The sequence below is a fragment of the Tiliqua scincoides genome, chromosome 1, assembly GCF_035046505.1.
Source record: "Tiliqua scincoides isolate rTilSci1 chromosome 1, rTilSci1.hap2, whole genome shotgun sequence".
NCBI classification, from domain to species: Eukaryota; Metazoa; Chordata; class Lepidosauria; order Squamata; family Scincidae; genus Tiliqua; species Tiliqua scincoides.
The window spans coordinates 42,023,128-42,043,592 of NC_089821.1; the positions used below are offsets into that span (position 1 = coordinate 42,023,128).

Genomic DNA, 20,465 nt, shown 5'->3' on the forward strand with positions numbered 1-20,465 from the left:
TACCTAGGGCAGACCACCCCCCACCCCTCACTAGTTACACCACTGACATAAGAAGAATAAAATGAAAACCAAACCCCAGTTTCTCTGCGGCTTCTTGTTTCTCCCACAAGTGTTGAAGAAACATCCAGCTGAACCTCAACTGTTTCTTTTCTTCCCAAATGGTATTATAGCAGAAATGTTTTAAGAGGTGCATTTACTATAAGAGGTTGCCTATGCTCCAGCAGGTTCAGAGTACAGAAAAGGATACCTGACAAGATGATTCAGCTTGTGCTTCTACATCAGGTTTTTGACCCAGATTTGTGCAAGTGAAATGAAACTCATGCAATGCAGGGTTTCTTGCCCTTATTCCCCCAATGTAACCCTCCCCAAAGCTACTCCTGAGACAGAAATGGAACCCTCCAGAATAGTGAGGAATGTGGCATCCAGAGGCTGAAGTGACAAGAGGGAATCACAACAAACCAGGTAGAGGCATGTTCCCATATGCAAGGTGCCTCTGCACAATGTTTGATGAATCTCCCCTCCCACTGCAGTCCTCTGCACCACATTCATGCCATCCTGGATGGTCCCCAATCTTCGGATTCTATCAAGATACAAGAAGCTGCAGCAAGCAAGAGAATGCAAGTCTCTTGAAATATTTCAAGAACTACTTGAAACAGGGGTGTTTTCAGGGAACAGGGGTGCTTACTATCTGCCAGTCTGGATCCAAGCCCAGATGATTAGCCCAAAGCCCAGCTGATAACTTGCTGCAATAACAATCAAGCAAGTATCAGGAGAATACCAGGATATAGCCAGCCCCTTTCCCCTCCCTATAGGAGGGTAGAAAAGGAATAACCCAAATGTAAGAAAAGACCAGGTCCTTAAGTGCACACAATTAAAATTTCAGTTGGGTCTATATAAATAAGTTTAAATAAATTTAGAAATGCAACCAAAGTTAGGGCACAATACTAACCAATCTCCAGCACTGAGGTAAGGGCAATGCAGCTTCAAGATAAGGGAAAAAAAATCCCTTACCTTGGTCTCCATGACTGCCACCCAAGTGAAGGATGCAGCACATGTCCCATTGTCACAGCTATGTCAGTGCTGGAAAGTTGGTTAGGATTTGGTTAGCCATAGGCACAACCTAAAGAGTGTGTGCCAGTTTACTGCCAGTGCACACTGTCACAAATGTGTCATAAGGCACGTTTGTGGGTTCAAGTGCCAGTGGAGAGCTGGTGCTAGCCCAGCACCGTACTGTCAGCACCATTTGGCAATTGAATGGACTACTGGGTAGCAGAGAAGTAGGTGGGCGCATGGGGGAAGTCGGGGATGTGGTGTTCCGGGGCTGGAGGAGTTGGAGGGAGGGCTGGACGAGGGTGGGGAGGAGGTGTGCCAGGGGAAGGGAACAAAGCGGGACTGGTGGAACTTTGCTCCACCGGATCCTGAGTCTCCATGTCAGGCCGTCCGCCCAACACGGAGGCTCTAAATTCTATGCCGACCCTTGGGTCGTTGTAGAATCGAGGAGCCCCATCGTGGAGTTACTTGCTTTACCTGGGGGAAGGGGCGAAAGGGCCTGCCTGGGTTGCTCTGGATGCAACGACAGCCATTTTTGGCGCTGCTGCAGCCCCACGCACTGGGCAGCTCAGGTTTGGGCTGTTAATCAGTTATATAAAAGATAGTAGTATAGTAGATACTATATACTATACTATAGTATACTATATACTATATACTATATACTATAGTAGATATAGTAGATAGGAGATATAGTAGATAGTAGTATCCCCTGGGGGCTGGGGATTAGAATAGGCCCTCAGTTTGGCTATACTTGTCATAAGAGGCGACTAAACAGCCTCTTGATGGGTAGATGGGACTCGTCAGCCTGGGAAGGCAGCTCATCTGAGAGAAGGAAAACTCTGATCCCAAACCTCCACTGCCTTGTGGCTACATCCAGTTATGGAAAAGGCTTCAGGAGTCAACCTCAAGGCAAAATCTGGAGCCGGAGTCCCTGAGGCAGTTCGTGGCTGAACACAATCATGTTCTGGCAACTCCTGCGACGCCACTGGAACCAACCGTATTGGCCTCTGCCTTTCCATTGGACCATTTCAGTGACGTGGAGAGGGGGGATTTGCTGCATGGGTAACAGCCTATCCTCCATACCTACTTTACCCAGGCTTCACGCACTGGAGAGGACACTCTGTTCTAGAACCACCATTCAGAGCATGACACCATAGTCTTCCGAGACTGAAGGATGCCAACAAGAAAAGATAGTAAGTTCTAACTAAGCACTACTGAAGCCAATGAAACAATAACTTGACTCCAATAATTTCAATGGTGCTTTGACATAATTCACTTTCTTTGGAAACAACCCAATAATTTTCCACAATATGCTCTATCCATTTGATAGATCACAATATGCTCTATCCATTTGATTGATCAACCTTCCTTTCAAAAGCAAAAACAGACATTAGGCTGAAAATAATTTAAATGCCTACTATACTTAAACTTTTAAATACACAATATAAATATAATTACTGTTGCCGTGGGGAAATAAGGTAAGGTAAAGGCTAGTTGCTATCTAAGCCATCCCCATCACACTGCTAATACTGTCGTGTGACAGTTGTACGGCTATCACTTAATGGCTAAATAAAATCATTAGATCTTACATTTTTATCACAGCTTGTGACAGTGAATATACCTTCACACTAGAAACTAATTTCAAGTCCATTAAAATGAGGATTGAAAAATGTGCATCCCACATTATTCAAAGATGGGATGCCTTATTTTCTCATGACCTAGACAATTTCCAACAAGGCAAAAAGGTGCTCCACAGATATGCAGACCATCAACAAACAAACAGAGCTTTCAATATCCAGGCTTTTGTTATAATTGAAGCTTTTCCTCTTAGAATAATTGCCTATGCACGAACTCTAGATGGCAACATTGCACTTGCTGTGTTCCTAAGACAAAATATCACAGCCAGTCCCCACATATCCTCTTTATCAACATTTTATGTGCCACAGATCTATAGCTTCTTATTATAAGTGTAATGAAGCAGAAGTTATTGAAGCATTTTATTGATTGCTCAGATCACAAGTTTACTGTCATACTGAATTGGCACCTTAGTCGCTGAAGCAAACTGCTGACACCTTTTTAAAAAAGTGACAACTACATCTATTTCATGACCAGAAATCCATTTTCATCTCTATCAAGAGAAGAATGCAATTTTCACTTCATTTAACTGATGTTAGGCCTGCTCAAGGCACGACACTTTGAAAAAGACACAAGTTTAAGGTTCTTAAAATACTTCTAGTAACCAGAATGCAGCTTAGTTGCATGGAAATGTTTAGGCATGCACATATCTATGCACTATCTAGCACTCAACATGCTAAAAAACACTTATGGAGACTTATCAGGAAAGTGCATTCCTCTTCCACTGAAACATTGTTTTTATGTTCTTTTAATAAGAACTTGATTGTATTACAAATGACATACAACGTCTGGATGTTCAACGAAAAGTTTGTCTTTATACTGGATTATTGTATGAAATGTCTTTCCTTCCAGACCAGTCAATATAAACCAAAGGTTTCTTGTCCTCTTCCCCGACTTATACAGTGAACTGAAAAATCATAATTCTTACTCCCACTGCAGCAATACTGAGCTTGTCTAAATTTTGGAAATTATTTTTTTTCCTTCAGAAGGTTTGAAAGCATTAACCAAGTTTAGACAATTGAACCAAGTGTAAAATTATTTTATTGGAAACTCTTGCCACAACAATACCTCGTAATCACCGCCTTGGGTGCCCTTCGGGGACAATACAAATCCAATAAATAAATAAATAACCATATGACCCTCGATCTTCATTCTGTTAATTTTCATACCATAATTTACCACAAATAACTTATTGTGCAACTTTAGTGCACTGAAATGCTACATTTGGTGTTATAGAAAATCTCAATAAAACACAACCATTATTCAAAATCTCATCTCTAATATAAAACTGCATTAAAAAAAGAGCAGCCATAACAAAGAATGCTGTACAAACACTAAAATGTGTAATATATACTGACAGACTCTGTAGATGTATTAATATGCAAAGCTGATATCACGGACAGTTTGTATAGTAATTTCACAAAGGATATTCAGAGGATATAAAAACAAGGGGAGATGACAAGCAGTTGGCATTATGCATAGCTGACATTATGAAAGGCAAGTATTAAAGAGTAACATTTTCAAATCAAAGGTTTATAAGATATAAAAATTATCCTAGTTTTTTTCCTTGATATAATAATATTGTTCTGCTTTTGTTTTTGAAACCTAGTACTCTTTGAGCCCAATACAGTACTGGACATCAAATTTTAGGACAGTGTAAGTACGTACATGCTGGAAATTAATACGGCGAGACAGTTTAAAGCATTAGAAAATGCATCTAGAAAAATAAATTGCATGCAAATTAAAATAGTGGCATTATGATTCCTTTAATGCTTAGTTTACAATGAATCGAGATCTGTGACTACAGAGAATCTTGCTACCATAATTGCTGCAAAAAATTAAATTTCAAAATATGACTCTTTTTTAAAAAAATCTTTGGCTTAGCAACTGAGATCTAATATTATATATTGTGATTTATTTTACACAAAGTCACACTTCCCTATTTTTCTTGTTAAAAACTATTTGGCTTGTAAGACGCTTGGCTCACACTAAAACGTATAATCCAAAAATATTTTGTGCAAGTTTTATAGTAATGTTCATATTATGATGGATGTGAGCTCTACACAGCTTTGAAAAAGTTTGAAGAATTTCTGAGCTGGAAATACTCATATTTTTCGGCCTCACATTACAATTGATTTCTATCTGATATGAGGGCTGTAGCTATTTTATATCAGTGAATGAAAATAATATCTTTTACCGGTTCCACCACTTACCCTTTTTGTCACCTTACCCATGTTGTGCATTCCATTGAACTTAGTGACAGACAGAACTAATTACTTACTATGTGATTCTAAAGGATAAAAATGGTTACGAATCATTAATATCATTTAAAAAGGTATTTCAGTCTTCTCTTTGGCCTCTGTTTAGCTGTACTAGGCTTGTGAATGACAGCTTCCCTGCTTGAAGCACAGGGAACGCACAGCCTTCCTCATTCACTGACAGTACTATGGCCTTTTCACACGTTCCTTCCACAGCAGTGTTTGTCCCCAAACACTGGGGCTCAGCACAATGACATTCCATTTCAACACCCCCACCAACAGCACAAGTACATACGAGGAATGCTAATGAGACAGGATATCCCCCTTCACTGGAAGTGTTAACTGCACTTCATGCTTGCATGTTTATGCTATTTCCACACTTACTAATGAATTTTAATATTCTTAGCATAGCTTTGAATAATTTCATCTTGCAGGTATCTGTTTTCAGAAAATAAATTTAAATGTATACTGTGAAAGCAAAGTTATTGGTCATATTATAATACATGTGATTACTTAAAGAAAATGTTATTGTTTTCTAGATATAATTAGATGCAGAATCTAAGAAAATAGCAGCTTTACACTCACAGCTTTACAATAGCAGCTTTACACACGTGCACACAAGTGAATTAAGATACCAGCAAAATACTTACTGCATTCAAACTTCAAATACTGAAGAATGTTTCACAGATTTTGAGGGAAGGGTTATCTTCTTGAAAATCACATACAGAATCAGATTCTCAAAGAAGATTCTTATTTCAGAAAAGGGTTGACAAGAATGGTATATTTTAGAATTTTTTAAAAAATAGGACCACTGTTTTCTATAAGAATTCTTCCCAAATTACATCAACTTTGTTTCCATCAGTCCACTCTACAACTGTTTAGCCAGTGTCAATTAGCCATCATTCAGACTTTTGAAATGGATTCATGTTTATTTTGTTAAGAGTTTACTTTATAAAATTTCAAATCTGCTATAATCCTTGCACCTGCAGACAGGATGCAACAGGATGTGAGTATACACAGTATTGCTGGCAGCAAAACGAGCCCTCTCTAGGAAGGAATTTGTGCTTTTGTGATTGCATTAGATTAATGAATTATCTGCAGTACTTCTGTATTGCCATTGTATTATATTCCTTGGAGTTATTTTGTCTGTATATACTAAATGCAGCAAAATCAACATTTTAATGCATTTAAAAAAGAAAAACTTCAATAAAAACTTGACATGAGAAAGAGTCAAGGTACATCTTGCTCAAAGCATGTGAAAGCTTCTTATTCCTCAAAACACAAACAAAAAAACTGCTGTAACTTTTGCCTAGGCAAATTGTGAGCCACTAAAGTCCTTTGACCTGGTATGCTAGTTCAGCAAAAGTGAGGAAATCACAGGCCACTGATGAGACATCCTACACACATTTCAGAGCAGCCACATTCCTATTTGGAAAGATTGACTTTTCTGAACAACTGTAAAACCTTCTTGCAAGAACCAGAGTATCAGTGATACCTGAAAGCTGGTAAACTGCAAGCCTGACTGCTTCTGCTGGTACACAAGGGAAGAGAAGAGTCACAAATGTGCAGTGGGGTATATCTATGCGCTTATGGTTACTGATCCACTTTGACAATAGCTCATGAAACTGTATAACAACTGTTCTGAGGGAGACAACAGGTTTGCCCTTCTAGGTACTGTCCCTTGCACCACATTGAACATTGTCCCAGAGAGCCCACAGACCTGCAGGGGTAGCTTTTCAGGGGCAAAAGGGGCTGTAACTGGGGAAGAAGACTGAAAAATACTGGCCATCATTAGTGTGACAATTATTGCATACCTCCCTTTGGGCTATACTTAATATTTTTTCTTAATTGCATTTTATGAAGAAAAACAAACATGATATATCAAAAGATGCTTAACTAAAATTGATTACATATATTCAGTACTTATCATTCTAATTCTTAAATGAGAAAGTGTGCAGTTATGATGTATGCTTCATGTGCTGCTGTAATTGTAACAAAGTTGGCAATGGACATTATATTTCTTAACACAGATGTAATTCCGATAATTTTCAAGAAGCTTAATACTAATGCTTAAGACAAGATGCTGCTATACATGTAAAAGCTAGAAAAAAATATAACTGTGTCTGCTTTTCTTTAAGCAATTATTCTTTACTATTGAAGTGTTCGTAAGAGCAAATTGAGGTGAACAGATTACTTCTGAATTCAAAATAATTTCTTCTTTGAAATGTTTTCCAATTAATATATAAATGTTACTCTACTTCTATCACTCTATTTTCCAATACATTGATATCATTATAGAAATAAAGTATTTAATAATTGACAGTAGGATATAGGAGGTTATTAATATGAGATTATAAATCAACAAATGGTGAAAAAGTATCTGAGACTGTAAATTCAATATTAATTTTGTGCACAGTTATATTTTTGTCCTCCATAATACTTTCAATTATGTTTTTTGAGAGGTATCTTTATAACAGAAAGCACAGATTTTAATGAGCAGACCATTTATACTTCTGTATACTGTATGTTAAAACTACCTTCCAGGAGGAGAACACCATTTTAAAATAAGTACCCTGTATGGGTTTTAATACTGCCACAATAGTTTAAATATTTGCTGAATCAAGTTTTCTTTCCAGCAACTTTTCCTGATTCTATATTCTTTATTACTTGTTAGATCACCATTAGCTCAAGAGCAAAACAGTTTATTCCAAAGAAAATGCTCACTTCTCTTTATGGATCTGACAGCAGGAGGTGCTGTATAAACAGCATGACTGACGTCCAAATCTTCCTTTGTGAGACATAGAAAATTATGCATGGGAAGGATAGAGTGGATAGAGAGATGCTGTTTACACTCTCACATAACACCAGAACCAGGGACATCCACTAAAATTGAGTGTTGGAAGGTTAGGGCAGACAAAATAAAATATTTCTTTACTCAGTGTGTGGTCAGTCTGTGGAACTCCTTGCCGCAGGATGTGGTGACAGCATCTGGCCTGGATGCCTTTAAAAGGGGATTGGACAAGTTTCTGGAGGAAAAATCCATTATGGGTTACAAGCCATGATGTGTATGTGCAACCTCCTGATTTTAGAAATGGGTTATGTCAGAATGCCAGATGCAAGGGAGGGCACCAGAATGAGGTCTCTTGTTATCTGGTGTGCTCCCTGGGGCATTTGGTGGGCTGCTGTGAGATACAGGAAGCTGGACTAGATGGGCCTATGGTCTGATCCAGTGGAGCTGTTCTTATGTTCCTCTCCATCACCCCAAGACTGAGAGTATGATGCATTGTCTTTAAAGTGAGTGACCTGCAATCTCTTGTAAATCTTTGCTCAGTTTAAAATTCAAGCTTTATTTGTGTTCTGACAAATATTCCTCCCTAGCATTTAAAAACACTTTCTAAGTACAAAATGCCCGTTTGTTTTTTAAAGAAACCAAAGCAAACCAAATGCCAAAGCAAGCAATTCTGGAAAAAAATATGCACATTCCATTTTGGTTTGGGTTAATTGCTCTTACACATCCAAACCAAAAAGTCTTCCAAGCGCATGTGCAAACTGTTACAAAAAAATTCAGACATACAAAGAGGTTACAGACCAACAGAATACAAACTAATTACACTGGATAACCTAAATCTATTAAAAATCAAAAACAGAATTTTCAATACTGAATTAAAATGTATTTTACATGCAGAACAAATGTCTCATGTCTGACTTGAAAAAGTTGATGACTGCTCCTAAAGATTAAACACTAAGGGGGAGATTCACCTTTGATTTTGCTAAAATACGTGAGATCTAGCTATTCTACCATGTGAAAAAAAATCAACTGAATGATAAGAACATATATGTAACTATTAGTGACCCTATGCAGAACTGCTATTCCTAATTCCCACATAAAGGGTGTCTCTGCCGTGCACAGCGTGCAGCACAAAAAGATTAGATCTATAACACTGAAAGACGTAATTTCCATTATTGTTGACTTTGAGATAATAGGAGAAATATTTCATCTGCCTATCAAATACAGGAGCTCATGCAATACATGTCATACTTCCTTATGACATAGTGCCAATCACAGCCTTTGTACAAGTACATTTAATAACGAAGAAGAAAAAGCAGCCTTTTAAAGGCTTGGGATAACTCACCTGTTCACAGTAGTTTTTTGCAGACTTTAATTGCTGGTGCAAGGCCAACAGTACTCCTTGGATATACATCTTTGCTCCAGAGGGGCTGAAACCTTCTCCCTTAGAGACCCAAAGAGGTCCACGCAAAGGTGTGATGGAATTTTGCAGGCATTTGTCAAGTAGAGGAACTATACAAGAGGAAGAAAAGAAAAAGACATTCTTTTGACCCAGCTGAAATACACAGCCTGAAACGCAACCCCAAACTCAGAACTCTTAACATCTATTATTTATATCTGACCTGGGTTAAGTCCTAGAAAAACAGACCCTGCATTTCTAGTGGCCACCATGAAGGACGTATTTATATTGAGACACCCCCCATGTAAGACTCATAAGCCTTGTGAGCACACCTGAATAGTTCTGAGGTGTGTCTAACTAGCTGCACAGAGTGTCATGGTGTGCACTGATTGCCTTATCTTCTCATTTATCACAGATGAGTTGGAACCAACCTTGCTGAAATGTACTGGCGTTGTCCTGATAAAATTGCAAGATCCATGTTGTTTCACTGCATAGTTTCCTGGCAAAGTGTGCATATGTTTATAGATCAAACATTTTCACAGTTGATAATTATTAAAATATAGGCAACAGGAAATGTTACTATAACCTGCTTTTTCACTTCTTATGGTTAAAAACGACTTACTTTCCAATAAACGAATCAGATTAGTGTAGTTAAAAAAGCAATGAAACAAATGAAGAAAGAATATGTATATCATATGCAGAATACTGCATGATTTAAAATTATATAGTGTCCTTATTTCGCACCAGAAACTGAAGAACAAACTTATCCTTATAAATAGCAGGTGAACACTTACATGAATTTACATTAGTAAATAGTCCATTTGCCTCTTTTTTTATTAGTGCTGTAAATGTGAACTACTGAGTGCACTACAATCTTATGTACTACAATATCAGTCACGGGTGCAATTGAGAGGAATGGGAACTCCTGGACTTCTTGTACAGCAGCCACAGTGACATCAACAGCAGGCACATTCAGGTGTTGCCTTTGAAACTTTTTAAAAAAGAATCTAGCTGAGAAAATGTCTTGGGCTCACCATAAGGCAAACTGAGAAAGTTGTCTAGTGGCATATGTTAATGTCTAAGGGCCCAATCCTGTCCAGTTTTCCAGTGCCGGTGCAGTCATGCCAATGGGGCATGCACTGCATCCTGTGGTGGGGAGGCAGTCACAGAGGCCTCTTTAAGGTATGAGAATATTTGCTCCCTTACTTTGGGGCTGCACTGTGGCTGCACCGGTGCTGGAAATTTGGATAGGATTGGGCCCTAAGACAGCAGTTTTCAACCTGTGTGCTGTGGCATATTGGTATGCTGCAAAAAGTCCACAGGTATGCCACAGGAGTTTGGGGGAGGGTCATTTATTAGTAGGGATATTGAGGGATGTGAGCCCCCTACTGACAGCATGATGTGCCTTGTCAATTGGCAAAAAACTGACAATTTTACCGCCTTGTTTGTGTGCCATGAGATGAAAAGGGTTGAAAAATTGCTGGTCTAGGGCACTGTCTTTCCCAAGAGCTGCCTGAAAAACACCTTATGTTACATCAGAAGGTTATACTCCTATGCATATTTCCCTCAGAGTAAGTTGTTTTGAATACAGTGGGACTTATTTCTAAATAAACATGCACAGGCTAGCATTCTAATATACTTTTTAAATTTTTATACTTTTGTTTTAAAACTACTGTAACCCACTCCAAGAGTTTGGAGTGAAACGAGCTAGATCTTTAAAGGAAGTATAATAGGTTTCAGTGGGAATAAGTGGCAAGAGGAGAAAACAAAAGCTTTGTTTTGACTCTAATGAAGAAACAAAGTTGATTTTGTTACTACAGTCTTATGCACAATCCTACATATCTCTACTACGAAATAAGTCCCAATAAGTTCAGTGAGACTTACTCCCAGATATGTACACAATTGAAGTCTTAATGGGATGTTGCTGTGGGGGGTGCAATGACAAACTCCTGTACTTTAAAACTTACTACTACACCACTTGTGTCAATAAACCCTGAAGCTTGAGGGTTCACATTTATCCCATTTGCTCTCCAGAATGATAAAAAGAAAATAGCAAAGAATTAATTCCAGAATAGAAAGGAAACTTATTGATACATATGCTTGAATTCAAGATAGGTAAACCCCTAGAAGTTTGGCTCTGGATTATTTTCCCAAAATTTAATGAAACTGACTGGGCCCCATCACTACATTTTGATTCCTTCCTTGACTCTAACTAGGTCATCAGTATAATGGCCCCAAAGGCCCCTTTGCAAATATGGTCTTCAGAGTTCCAATTCATACCCTCCAAGTGTTCCACTTCAGGTTAAGACTCCTTGGCTGAAACCTGATGTATCAGCTCACTTGGTCACCCACAACATATGGTGGGGACAGGAGAATGGAAAGCTTTCCTATTACACAACAAGGGGGGCTGTTGTTGTGAAAAATTTGCTACAAGAGAAGGAAAATGAGGAGTGAGTTGGAATGGAAAGGTTTGTGGAGGGAAACAGAATGTATGTGTTCTCTAGTTGGAGTTTGCTGACAATGGAGATAGAGTTCTGCACTTAATATTTTAAAGGAGACTTTAATCTGTGTGGGGCATATGCCATAAGTCTGTAAACACTGCTTATTAATTTTGAATGGATGGGGAGCAGAAAGGCTGCAGTTGCATAGCTGAAAGTGAAAGGCACCCTTGTTCAAAAGCAGGGGTGTACAAAGTTTTAGGCAGGAGGGCCACATCATCTCTCCGACATTGTGTTGGGGGCCGGGGAAAAAAGAATTAATTTACATTTAAAGTTTGAATAAATTTACATACATTTACACAAACATATATATTAAAGATTAACTTATATGAATGAATGAAGGTCTTGCAATAGCTCAAGGCCTATAAAAAGCCTTACACAAAGCAAGGCTGGCCTTTCCTTTGCTGCCACTACTGCATCACAGATGTGAAACAGTAAGCAGTGGAGGGAGCCCTCATCCCACAGCTCATGCAAGAGGTCAAACAGTCACCCTCACGCTGATAACAGTTGTGTCAGGCCAGTGTGGACTGTAGCAAATCTCTGGAGGGCCAGAGGCTCATTGAAGACTAGGGGCTCCATGAGGGCTGCATTGGGAATCCTCGAGGGCTGCAAGTGGTCCCAGGGCCGGGGTTTGGGCACCCCTGTTCAAAAGTACTACAAGTATCTAAATATTAACTCAGCTTTAAAAAATCTCTGCTATGGAGTAACTGACTGATCCTTGACTAGACAAAATGGTATGCATTAACTTTCCTGAACAATAAAATGGGACTATAGACCTCTGGATGGATTGTGCATATAGTGTGCACTATGCACTGGATGAATAGTGTAAGCAAGTGTATTGTATATATTTGCAAGTATTTGACTGCACTCTAGTCTATGGCTTTCCTCACCACTTTCCTCATGCAGAGAAATCTCTTTTAGTTCCAACTTTTGACTCTGGCTTGTTAGTTCAAGCATTACCCACCTGTCTACACTGCTAAGCTGTGAGTCTCTATCCTTAGACCTATTCAGGCAGGCAGGAGTGTCTCCACTACTACAGTTCAATCCTTTCCTCTCTTCCCCTGGCCAATGCAGCTGTGCCAAAAGGGTTTGGGTGAGAGCATGAGGCTTGGGAAAGATAAGGGAAAATATTTCCTCTTTCCTCTGGGTAAACCTCCCACTTGCCAAATGGGTCTCCTTGGAGTTTGAGAGAAAGGGAGCATTGTGGGAGGCGAGGAGGGAGATAGCATACTGGTGCAGATTGCACTAAACACTGCCTCTGTCATGCTTCCTGCCCCCATTGCTATTTTACCTGGTGTGGCAGATTCATAAATGGAGTTGTGGAGCTGCTGCTGTTGCAACAACACAAGCAAAATGGCAGCCAACGGAGTGCTGTGTGCTCCACCAGCAGCTATTTTACAACAGCAAAAGCGTCTTCTGTTGTTGTAAGAGACTCTATGCGACAGCCCAATCTTGCATCGGACTGGCCTGTGAATCTGTAAAAGGTTCAAGGGTATGTAGATGTCACTCTTTACTACCCTCAGCCACAATTCAGACATGAGGTGTCAAACATAAGGCCCACAGGCCCTATCAGGCCCACAGAAGCTCTGTATCCATTCTGCATGATAACTGGGCTCTTCCAGCACCAAGACCATCTGCTCTCAGCTGCTGAGCTGCAAAGTGACACATTGGCAGAAGTGGTATTTCTGACACAGTTCACTTATCATGCAGGCCACCTTTTCAGCCACGCTACTTCTGCCAAGGCCTCACTTTGCAAAGCACCTCTCAGCTATGGAGCTGCAAAGTGATGCTTTGGCAGAAGCATGCTGCTGAAGGGGTGGCCAAAGTGATAATTGGGCTCTACCAAATAATATGATCAAGATTTACTTCTGCCACTTGCAGCTAATAAGTTCCTTATTTCTGGTCATCACCTGCTTAATGATGTCACTTCCTGCTTAATGACATCATTTAATGACATCATGCCCTGGTTAAGACATAGCTTCCTGCCTTCAACAGGTACCATGAATGCCGTTTGACAAGTTGTTTAAATGGGCTTGACATCCCTGATTTAGACTATTATGAATAAGCCTACCCTCCCAGCTGATCCCATATGCTCCCCACTTCCCTTTCTTCTTCATCAACCAAAGGGAAGATTGAAAGCTTAAATTTTTGAACGAACCACTACACTTCTTTGTTCTGTCCAAAACAGTGGTTCCAAAACTTTATCAGCTGGTGTTTCCCTTGACCTACTGGGCCAATGGCAACAGCTCCCCATTAGGGCTACTATCCAGTATACAGGCCGGTGGGTTTTTCACGATTCTGCGGTTTCCCTGGTTGGTTTTCATGGCTCCCCAGGGAGCCACAGCTCACAGTTTGGGAACCACTGATACAAACTGTGAGTTTGTTCTAAATATGGTTTCTTAAGAAACACACGATCATGCTGAAGAGTGCAATCCTATCCAGTGCTGGAACAGGCAAGCCAAGAGGCTTGCACTGTGTCCAGCGCAGGATAGGGGACCACAGTGGCTCAGACAGAGGTAAGGGGAAACTTTTTCCCTTACCCCTGGGTAAGGTACCTTGGCCCCTATGGGTCTCCTCGGACTTGCGCTACCTCCTGAGGTGGCACAAGTTCGAGGAGAGCAGAGCAGCTTCAAGCCACTTCAAACTCCCTGGGAACGGGGGTTGGGATCCGGCATAACTGCTGGGTCCCAGTCCCGCCTCTCCACCCACCTGCCCTCTTATGGCACACTTGCGACCCTCTGGATCAGACACCTCTGGATTGCACCTGAAGTCTGTTATTTTGGTTTATTTTAACAAAGCACAAGTATAACAGGAAACTGTGGTTAGTTCAAAAATGAAACTAAACACTATTGACCTCCACCTCTGGTATGTGGAGAAAGAGTAGGAGGGGGAAGTATCTGAGCCTACAGAGAGGACAGGCTCCTTTCACAGTAATGTGGATGATGAGTTGAATCAGGTTACACAGTGGTGGCTTTATGGCCAGATGAATATAAATGCTATAGCATGATTTGTCAGATAATTTGTCAAAAGTACTGGATACCTGTTGTAGAAACCATTTCCAAAGAGGTAGCCATGACTTTCAACAAAAACAAAGGGTCTTGTTGAAACTTAAAAGTCTAATGAATATATTGTAGCTCAAGCTTTTGTGGGTTTTATTCACTTCATCATATACCTGCCTACTGACAAATTCCACTACCTGCATCTGATGAAGGGGACTTCAAGTCCTAAAAGTCTATGCTATAATGAATATGTTTGTGCCACAAGACTCTTTGCTATATAAAAAACTATCATACATCTAGTCTTAATAGCTGTGCATGGCACACTCATATAAATCTAGACTTTGTGGATATGGAGATAAATCTTCTCACAAAAGACCAGTTGTTGCATAGTGGAATTTCTCTGAGATAGTAATTGTAAAGAAAACCTATAGAAGGGTTTAGGTATAGATGTAGGTTGATATATACAGCAGCAGCCTACAACATAAACTTCGATTTAGAGAAGACAAAGAGGACAATTATTAATGACATGGAGATGGAAGACACTGGGTTGCCTCATGTGCTTTTTAGAACATGTACAATATGTGCACACCTGGAAAATCTGTTGCAAGTGCAGGAATCAAGTGCAACAGCTATTGGCAAGCTTAATTGGCAAATAAGAAAGAAGGAAGTGAGGGTAAAAGTACAAGAAGAAATTTATTGTGGGGATAATAATACAATACCAAGGTGGGGGGAGTCAAAATTTGATGTAGTCATTGACAGTTCAATCCTATCAAATACCTGCCGCCGATGCAGTCGTGCCACTGGACGACACGCTGCATCCTGGTGTGATGCAGTCCTGGAAGTCTGTTCCAGTAGGGAAACATTTGTTACCTTGCCAGGGAGTAAGCCTCCATTACTTGTATGGGTCTACTTGGACTTGTGCCAGCAACTTATCTGGTGCAAGTCTGAGTGGACCCAGGAAGGTGTATCGAGGTCAGGATCCATCCTCCTCCCCACCCCTGTTCTACTGAAATCAATAGAACGTTTCCAGATAAGTACTTTTAGAATTGGGATGTGCTTCAAAATTGTGTAGCTTGAACAGCTCTGAAAATGCCAGAGAGAGAGAGAGAGAGACAGACAGAGAGAGAGAGAGAGAGAGAGAGAGAGAGACTATTAAAAATGCAACATTATAATATATATAATAACAAAAAAAAACACATACAAAGAAGCACTTAAAAACCAAGGCCAGTTCAAAAATAAAATTCAACTCAGTAAAAGCTTGGCAAAACAGAAATGTCTTTGCAGCATACCAAAAAGCCTTTTTTATTATTGCTACTAATTATTATGTATTAAGTACTTTCAAAACCCTAGGTACTGTACAGAACAATAAGAAAACTGCCCTGTACAAAAAAATCTTATAATATAGACAATAAAAGCAAAATAATAATTGGAGGAAGAAAATTTCCCCTTTGACTTTCAGTGACTCTCCAAGGTTGCAGACAGAGGATTTCGTAAACTCTGAAGTCAAAGATCCTTTGAAAGATCCAATCAAAGTTGCACAAAACTATTGTCCTTTCCCATTTTGCAAAACTACTCCCATCAATTGTTCCAAGGTTTAGGGTTTCTTCCAAACTGCACTCAATACTGCTATTCTGCTTGCAAAATATCACTTTCAATGCAGCCAGTTCCTGCAAACTCTTGTGTGTGTCAGTGCTGCTAGATTCACCAGGGCTAGAAGGGGGGGGGGTAAAGGGGGTAATTTGTACCTGGGCCCAGTGTCAAAAAGGGAGCCAGGAGCCAAAGGAGAGGGCCCAGAAATTTCCTGAGATCTTACAATTTCCTATCTACTCAGACTTATCGCCCACACGGGATGCTGGTGACACTACCACAACTAGGGATGTTGGGGACACTACTAATGCCGCATGGGTTGGTAGACATGGGCTCCAAAGACTTTTCCAGCTGTCTCTACCCTTCACTCACCCTTCTTCGCCCTTCCTTGCCCCTATTCTGCTCGCCCATCACAACCCTCCCCCACTCTGTTTCACCACTCCCCCTTTGCAAAGGGGCCCAAAAGAAACTTTGTACCCCCTGATCAAATTCCTCTCAGAGACCCTGAGATCCACCCCCTCCTACCTCCCCCCAGTTTCTTCCCTCTCCTAGACCAGAAATGCCCGTTTCTCCAGCTCCATCCTGTCCCTCCCACTTACTGCCTCACTGCTACCTTACCAGTGGATCTGCCTTACTAGTGGATCTTGCACTGCTGGCGACTGTGCACAGCCACCAGCAACTGCACCGACAGCCTCTTTGTGCTCATCGGAACTGTTGGCAAGAGCAATGACATCACACAACACATGCTGGATCCAGGCACTTCTGCCTGGATCCTGATGTTTCTGCCAGCAGAATACACATTCTGCCAGTGGGGCCTTTCCAGTAGGATTGGGCTGTTTATTTTCTAACTGCAATGTTGGTGGGGTCCTGCACCAAGTTGCTGCCGCTTTTCAGGGGATTTATTCCATTTTTTAATGGTGTGCTTTATTCCAAAACAGCAACATAGGGAGTTCCCACAAACAGTTGTATAAGTTTACCTAATATTTTATGATAGGATGTGATAAATACATCAGTTAACCTGGAACACTAGATGTAAGCCATCCATGTCCCATTAAAGTCACTCTGACAAAGTCAGTTTACAGGAATATGTTCCAATTCACATTGGTTTTGAACCAGCCTAGATTTTATAGCTGTCACTGACTGACTGATCCTCATAGCTATGCTACAAAAGAAAAGCACAAAACTAGGCTTGGGGCCTTTTCAGACATCATAGCACAAATATTCTACCTTGGATGACATAGAGACCAATTCTCAGATTGAGCTGTTATCTCCTCACCCTCCTCTCCCTCAGAAGGTATTATTTCACATGGTCAGCAAAATCCTGTGTAATCTTGGACCTCCTCATACACTAGTTACTTTTTACATGTCGTAAGAGAAGCAGGAAAATGGCAAGTTAGGGAGCACATGAGCCTGAGGTCCACTCCTGATCTCATTCTGGGTAGAATCTGAGACCAAGTAGTAACTTAACAGACTTCAAGAAAAGATGGTAACAACACGGGAATGTTGGTGTTGATAAGTGGAACACAACTGGAAAAGCACATTACATCATCTTAATTTTTATGGTGGAAAAAGTTATGCCAAGTTCTTAATAGTACAAAGAGTACCTTAGCTATTTTGGATGCAGGAAGCAGATCTGTGTATGAGACAATAAGGTAGAGTGCAATCATTTTGTATTGCAAAAAGTAGAAAGTGCACAGCTATTGACACTATACAGCAAGTCTTCAAAGTTGTTGATAGGTTATTGGAAACTGCAACTTTAAGTGAAATCACATATAATGAAACAAATTGTACAGTAGGCCAATTGTTATATATAAACCAGAGTTATGTTCCTCCAGCATATTTCTGGTCACAAAAACAACACCAAACTTCCAAATAAAGACCCCAAACACTTTTAATATTAAACCCTGAAATCAATGTGAGGTTTCCAGGACTGAGAAAACCCAAGCAGACATAGGAGAACATGCAAACTCCACGCAAATGCAAGAAACAATTTTTTTTCTCAACAATTTTATAACAAAACAACTTAAGTGAGGACTTGCTGCATACATAAAATACTATAAAAATTTGCAAATACTATAAATACCCTGTAAATAGCAAAAGAGCTACACACTGTTCAGAACTTTTGAGAGGAAACTTCTTTTTATAAACTTATTTTAGCATCTGGTGGGCCACTGTGAGATACAGGAAGCTGGACTAGATGGGCCTTTGATAAAGCAAGGCTCTTCTTACTTTCTTAAGAATCTTCTCTTCACATTGAAAAAGGAGACAGATGTGGGAAGACAAGTTGACCCACAATTCAGAGTAGCTTGCATGGACTCATTCCTTCAGTTCAACGAAAGGGAAGAGCCTCTACAATTTGTACCACTCCTTTAGTCCAGTGATTTTCAACCTTTCTCATGGCACACTGACAAGGCACAACAACTGTCAAGGCATACCTTTGGTTTTTTGACAATTGACAAGGCACAGCGTACTGCCAGCCAGGGCTCACATGCCCTAATGGCCCTACTAATAAAAGACCTTCTCCCAAACTCCCGTGGGACACCTGCAGACCATAAATGATGGACACAATGATGTGCCACGGCACACTGGTTGAAAATTGCTGCTTTAGTCAGAAGCTGAATGAGAAAGATCGTTGCTGAGGCAAATTTTAACCAACAAGTCTTAAGGATAGGACATGCCATAGACCCTGGAATGAATGAATGAATGAATGAATGAATGAATAAGAGCCCAATCCTGGGCTTGGTGCACCTGCTCACTGCATGTTTGTGGGTCCTTACGGCATGTTTGCAGACCCTAGCACTGGGCGAGCACTGGTGGTAGCCCATCGGATCTAGAGCCTCCGTGTTGGGCTCACTGCCGTACATGGAGGCTCTTGATTCACCGCCAACCTTTACATTGGTGGTGAATTGAGTAGTCCCATTGTGGAGCTACTCACTTTACCTGGGGGAAGGGGAAAAAAGTCCCCTTCTCCCAAGGAGTCACCGGTGGCTGCCCAAAGCGTGCAGGATTCAGCAGCAGCCATTTTCAGCGCTGCCACAGCTGCGCACCGCAGGTAGCTCAGGGTGGGCTGCAAATTTACGGAAATGTCTGTTCCAAGAATAAAAAGGTAACAACAACGTACCTGTCCCATAATTTATAACGAGATTGGTCAGGGGAAACTGTGGTAAAAAGGGGGAGCAGTAGTTGATCTGTTTTCTATCTTTGAAGTGAAAGCTACTTTAGGATACAATTCTATACACACTTTCCTGGGATTAAACCCCACTGAGTTATGCATAAGGCTTTGATTTTAAATCCTGTAGGGCATGTGCTCTGCGAGGCAGGTTCATCTGTGAATTGCACTGAAAACCTTCAGTCTTGTTTAAAATTTTACAAATTATTATTATTATTATTTTCAAATAGACATATTTAAACTGTGGTATACCCATTTTGCTGTTATCACCCTTGCATCTACATGTCACCGATTTGTAGCTTCTATCAGTCTCTTCTGTAGCACTTTCATACCTTGTGCAGTTTTCTATGAAATGAAAATTGCCATACTTGGACAGGTATTTAATGAAAAATAATTCAGGTTTTAGCAATGATGCAAGAAACACTAGGTTCCAACAAAGTTCTTATCAAATATATTTAAATGAATTTACTGCACATTTTGTTATCTGTGTGAATGATAAGAGTTTGCAGCCAAGGTATACAGTTATTTGAATGCATTCTTCCTGTACCAGAATGGTAATGCAACTTGGGTCTCAGAGCAATTGGTGTACAATATTGTGGCCTGCTGACTCAGCCTGAGTGATGGAGAGAACACATGCTATGTTTAAATGATCCCGACATATTTAACTCAAACAAAACTAATCTAACAGCTGTTGTGTACTTTTGTTTATGTGTTATATGTCAAATCTTATTGTCCCCAAGGTACTTATGAGAGATGCCTTAGCACTCACTCTCTTAAATACTGATGCCTACCCGAATTTGGATTTTTCCACTATTGAACAGAATGACAAGCACACGATTGCTGTACTTAAAGCAATCTTTCACAGCTGCCTTGCTTCTTCACTGATCCCATTAAATTGACGGCATATGCCTGTGGGGTCTACAGTGTTACAATACTGCTGAACAAGATGCTGTTCAAACAGAACATGGCATTATTAGGGGAAAAACATTTCTTAGGTCATTTTTTTTTATTTTACCTGAATAAAATTTAATTTAGTACTCATCCCTTATGGCCTATCCAGGGCACCTGGTTATATTAGTTTG

General features: G+C 40.3%; 1 protein-coding gene across 1 annotated transcript in view; it reads right to left on the minus strand.

The window, feature by feature from the left end:
* The window catches only part of DCDC1 (doublecortin domain containing 1), a 337,894-nt gene that overhangs the window by 249,586 nt on the left and 67,843 nt on the right, over window positions 1-20,465 (minus strand). Inside the window, exon 9 of the mRNA XM_066636033.1 lies at window positions 9,077-9,243. Within this exon, the coding sequence (XP_066492130.1) occupies window positions 9,077-9,243 (167 nt within the window). The remainder of the gene's footprint in view (window positions 1-9,076; window positions 9,244-20,465) is intronic.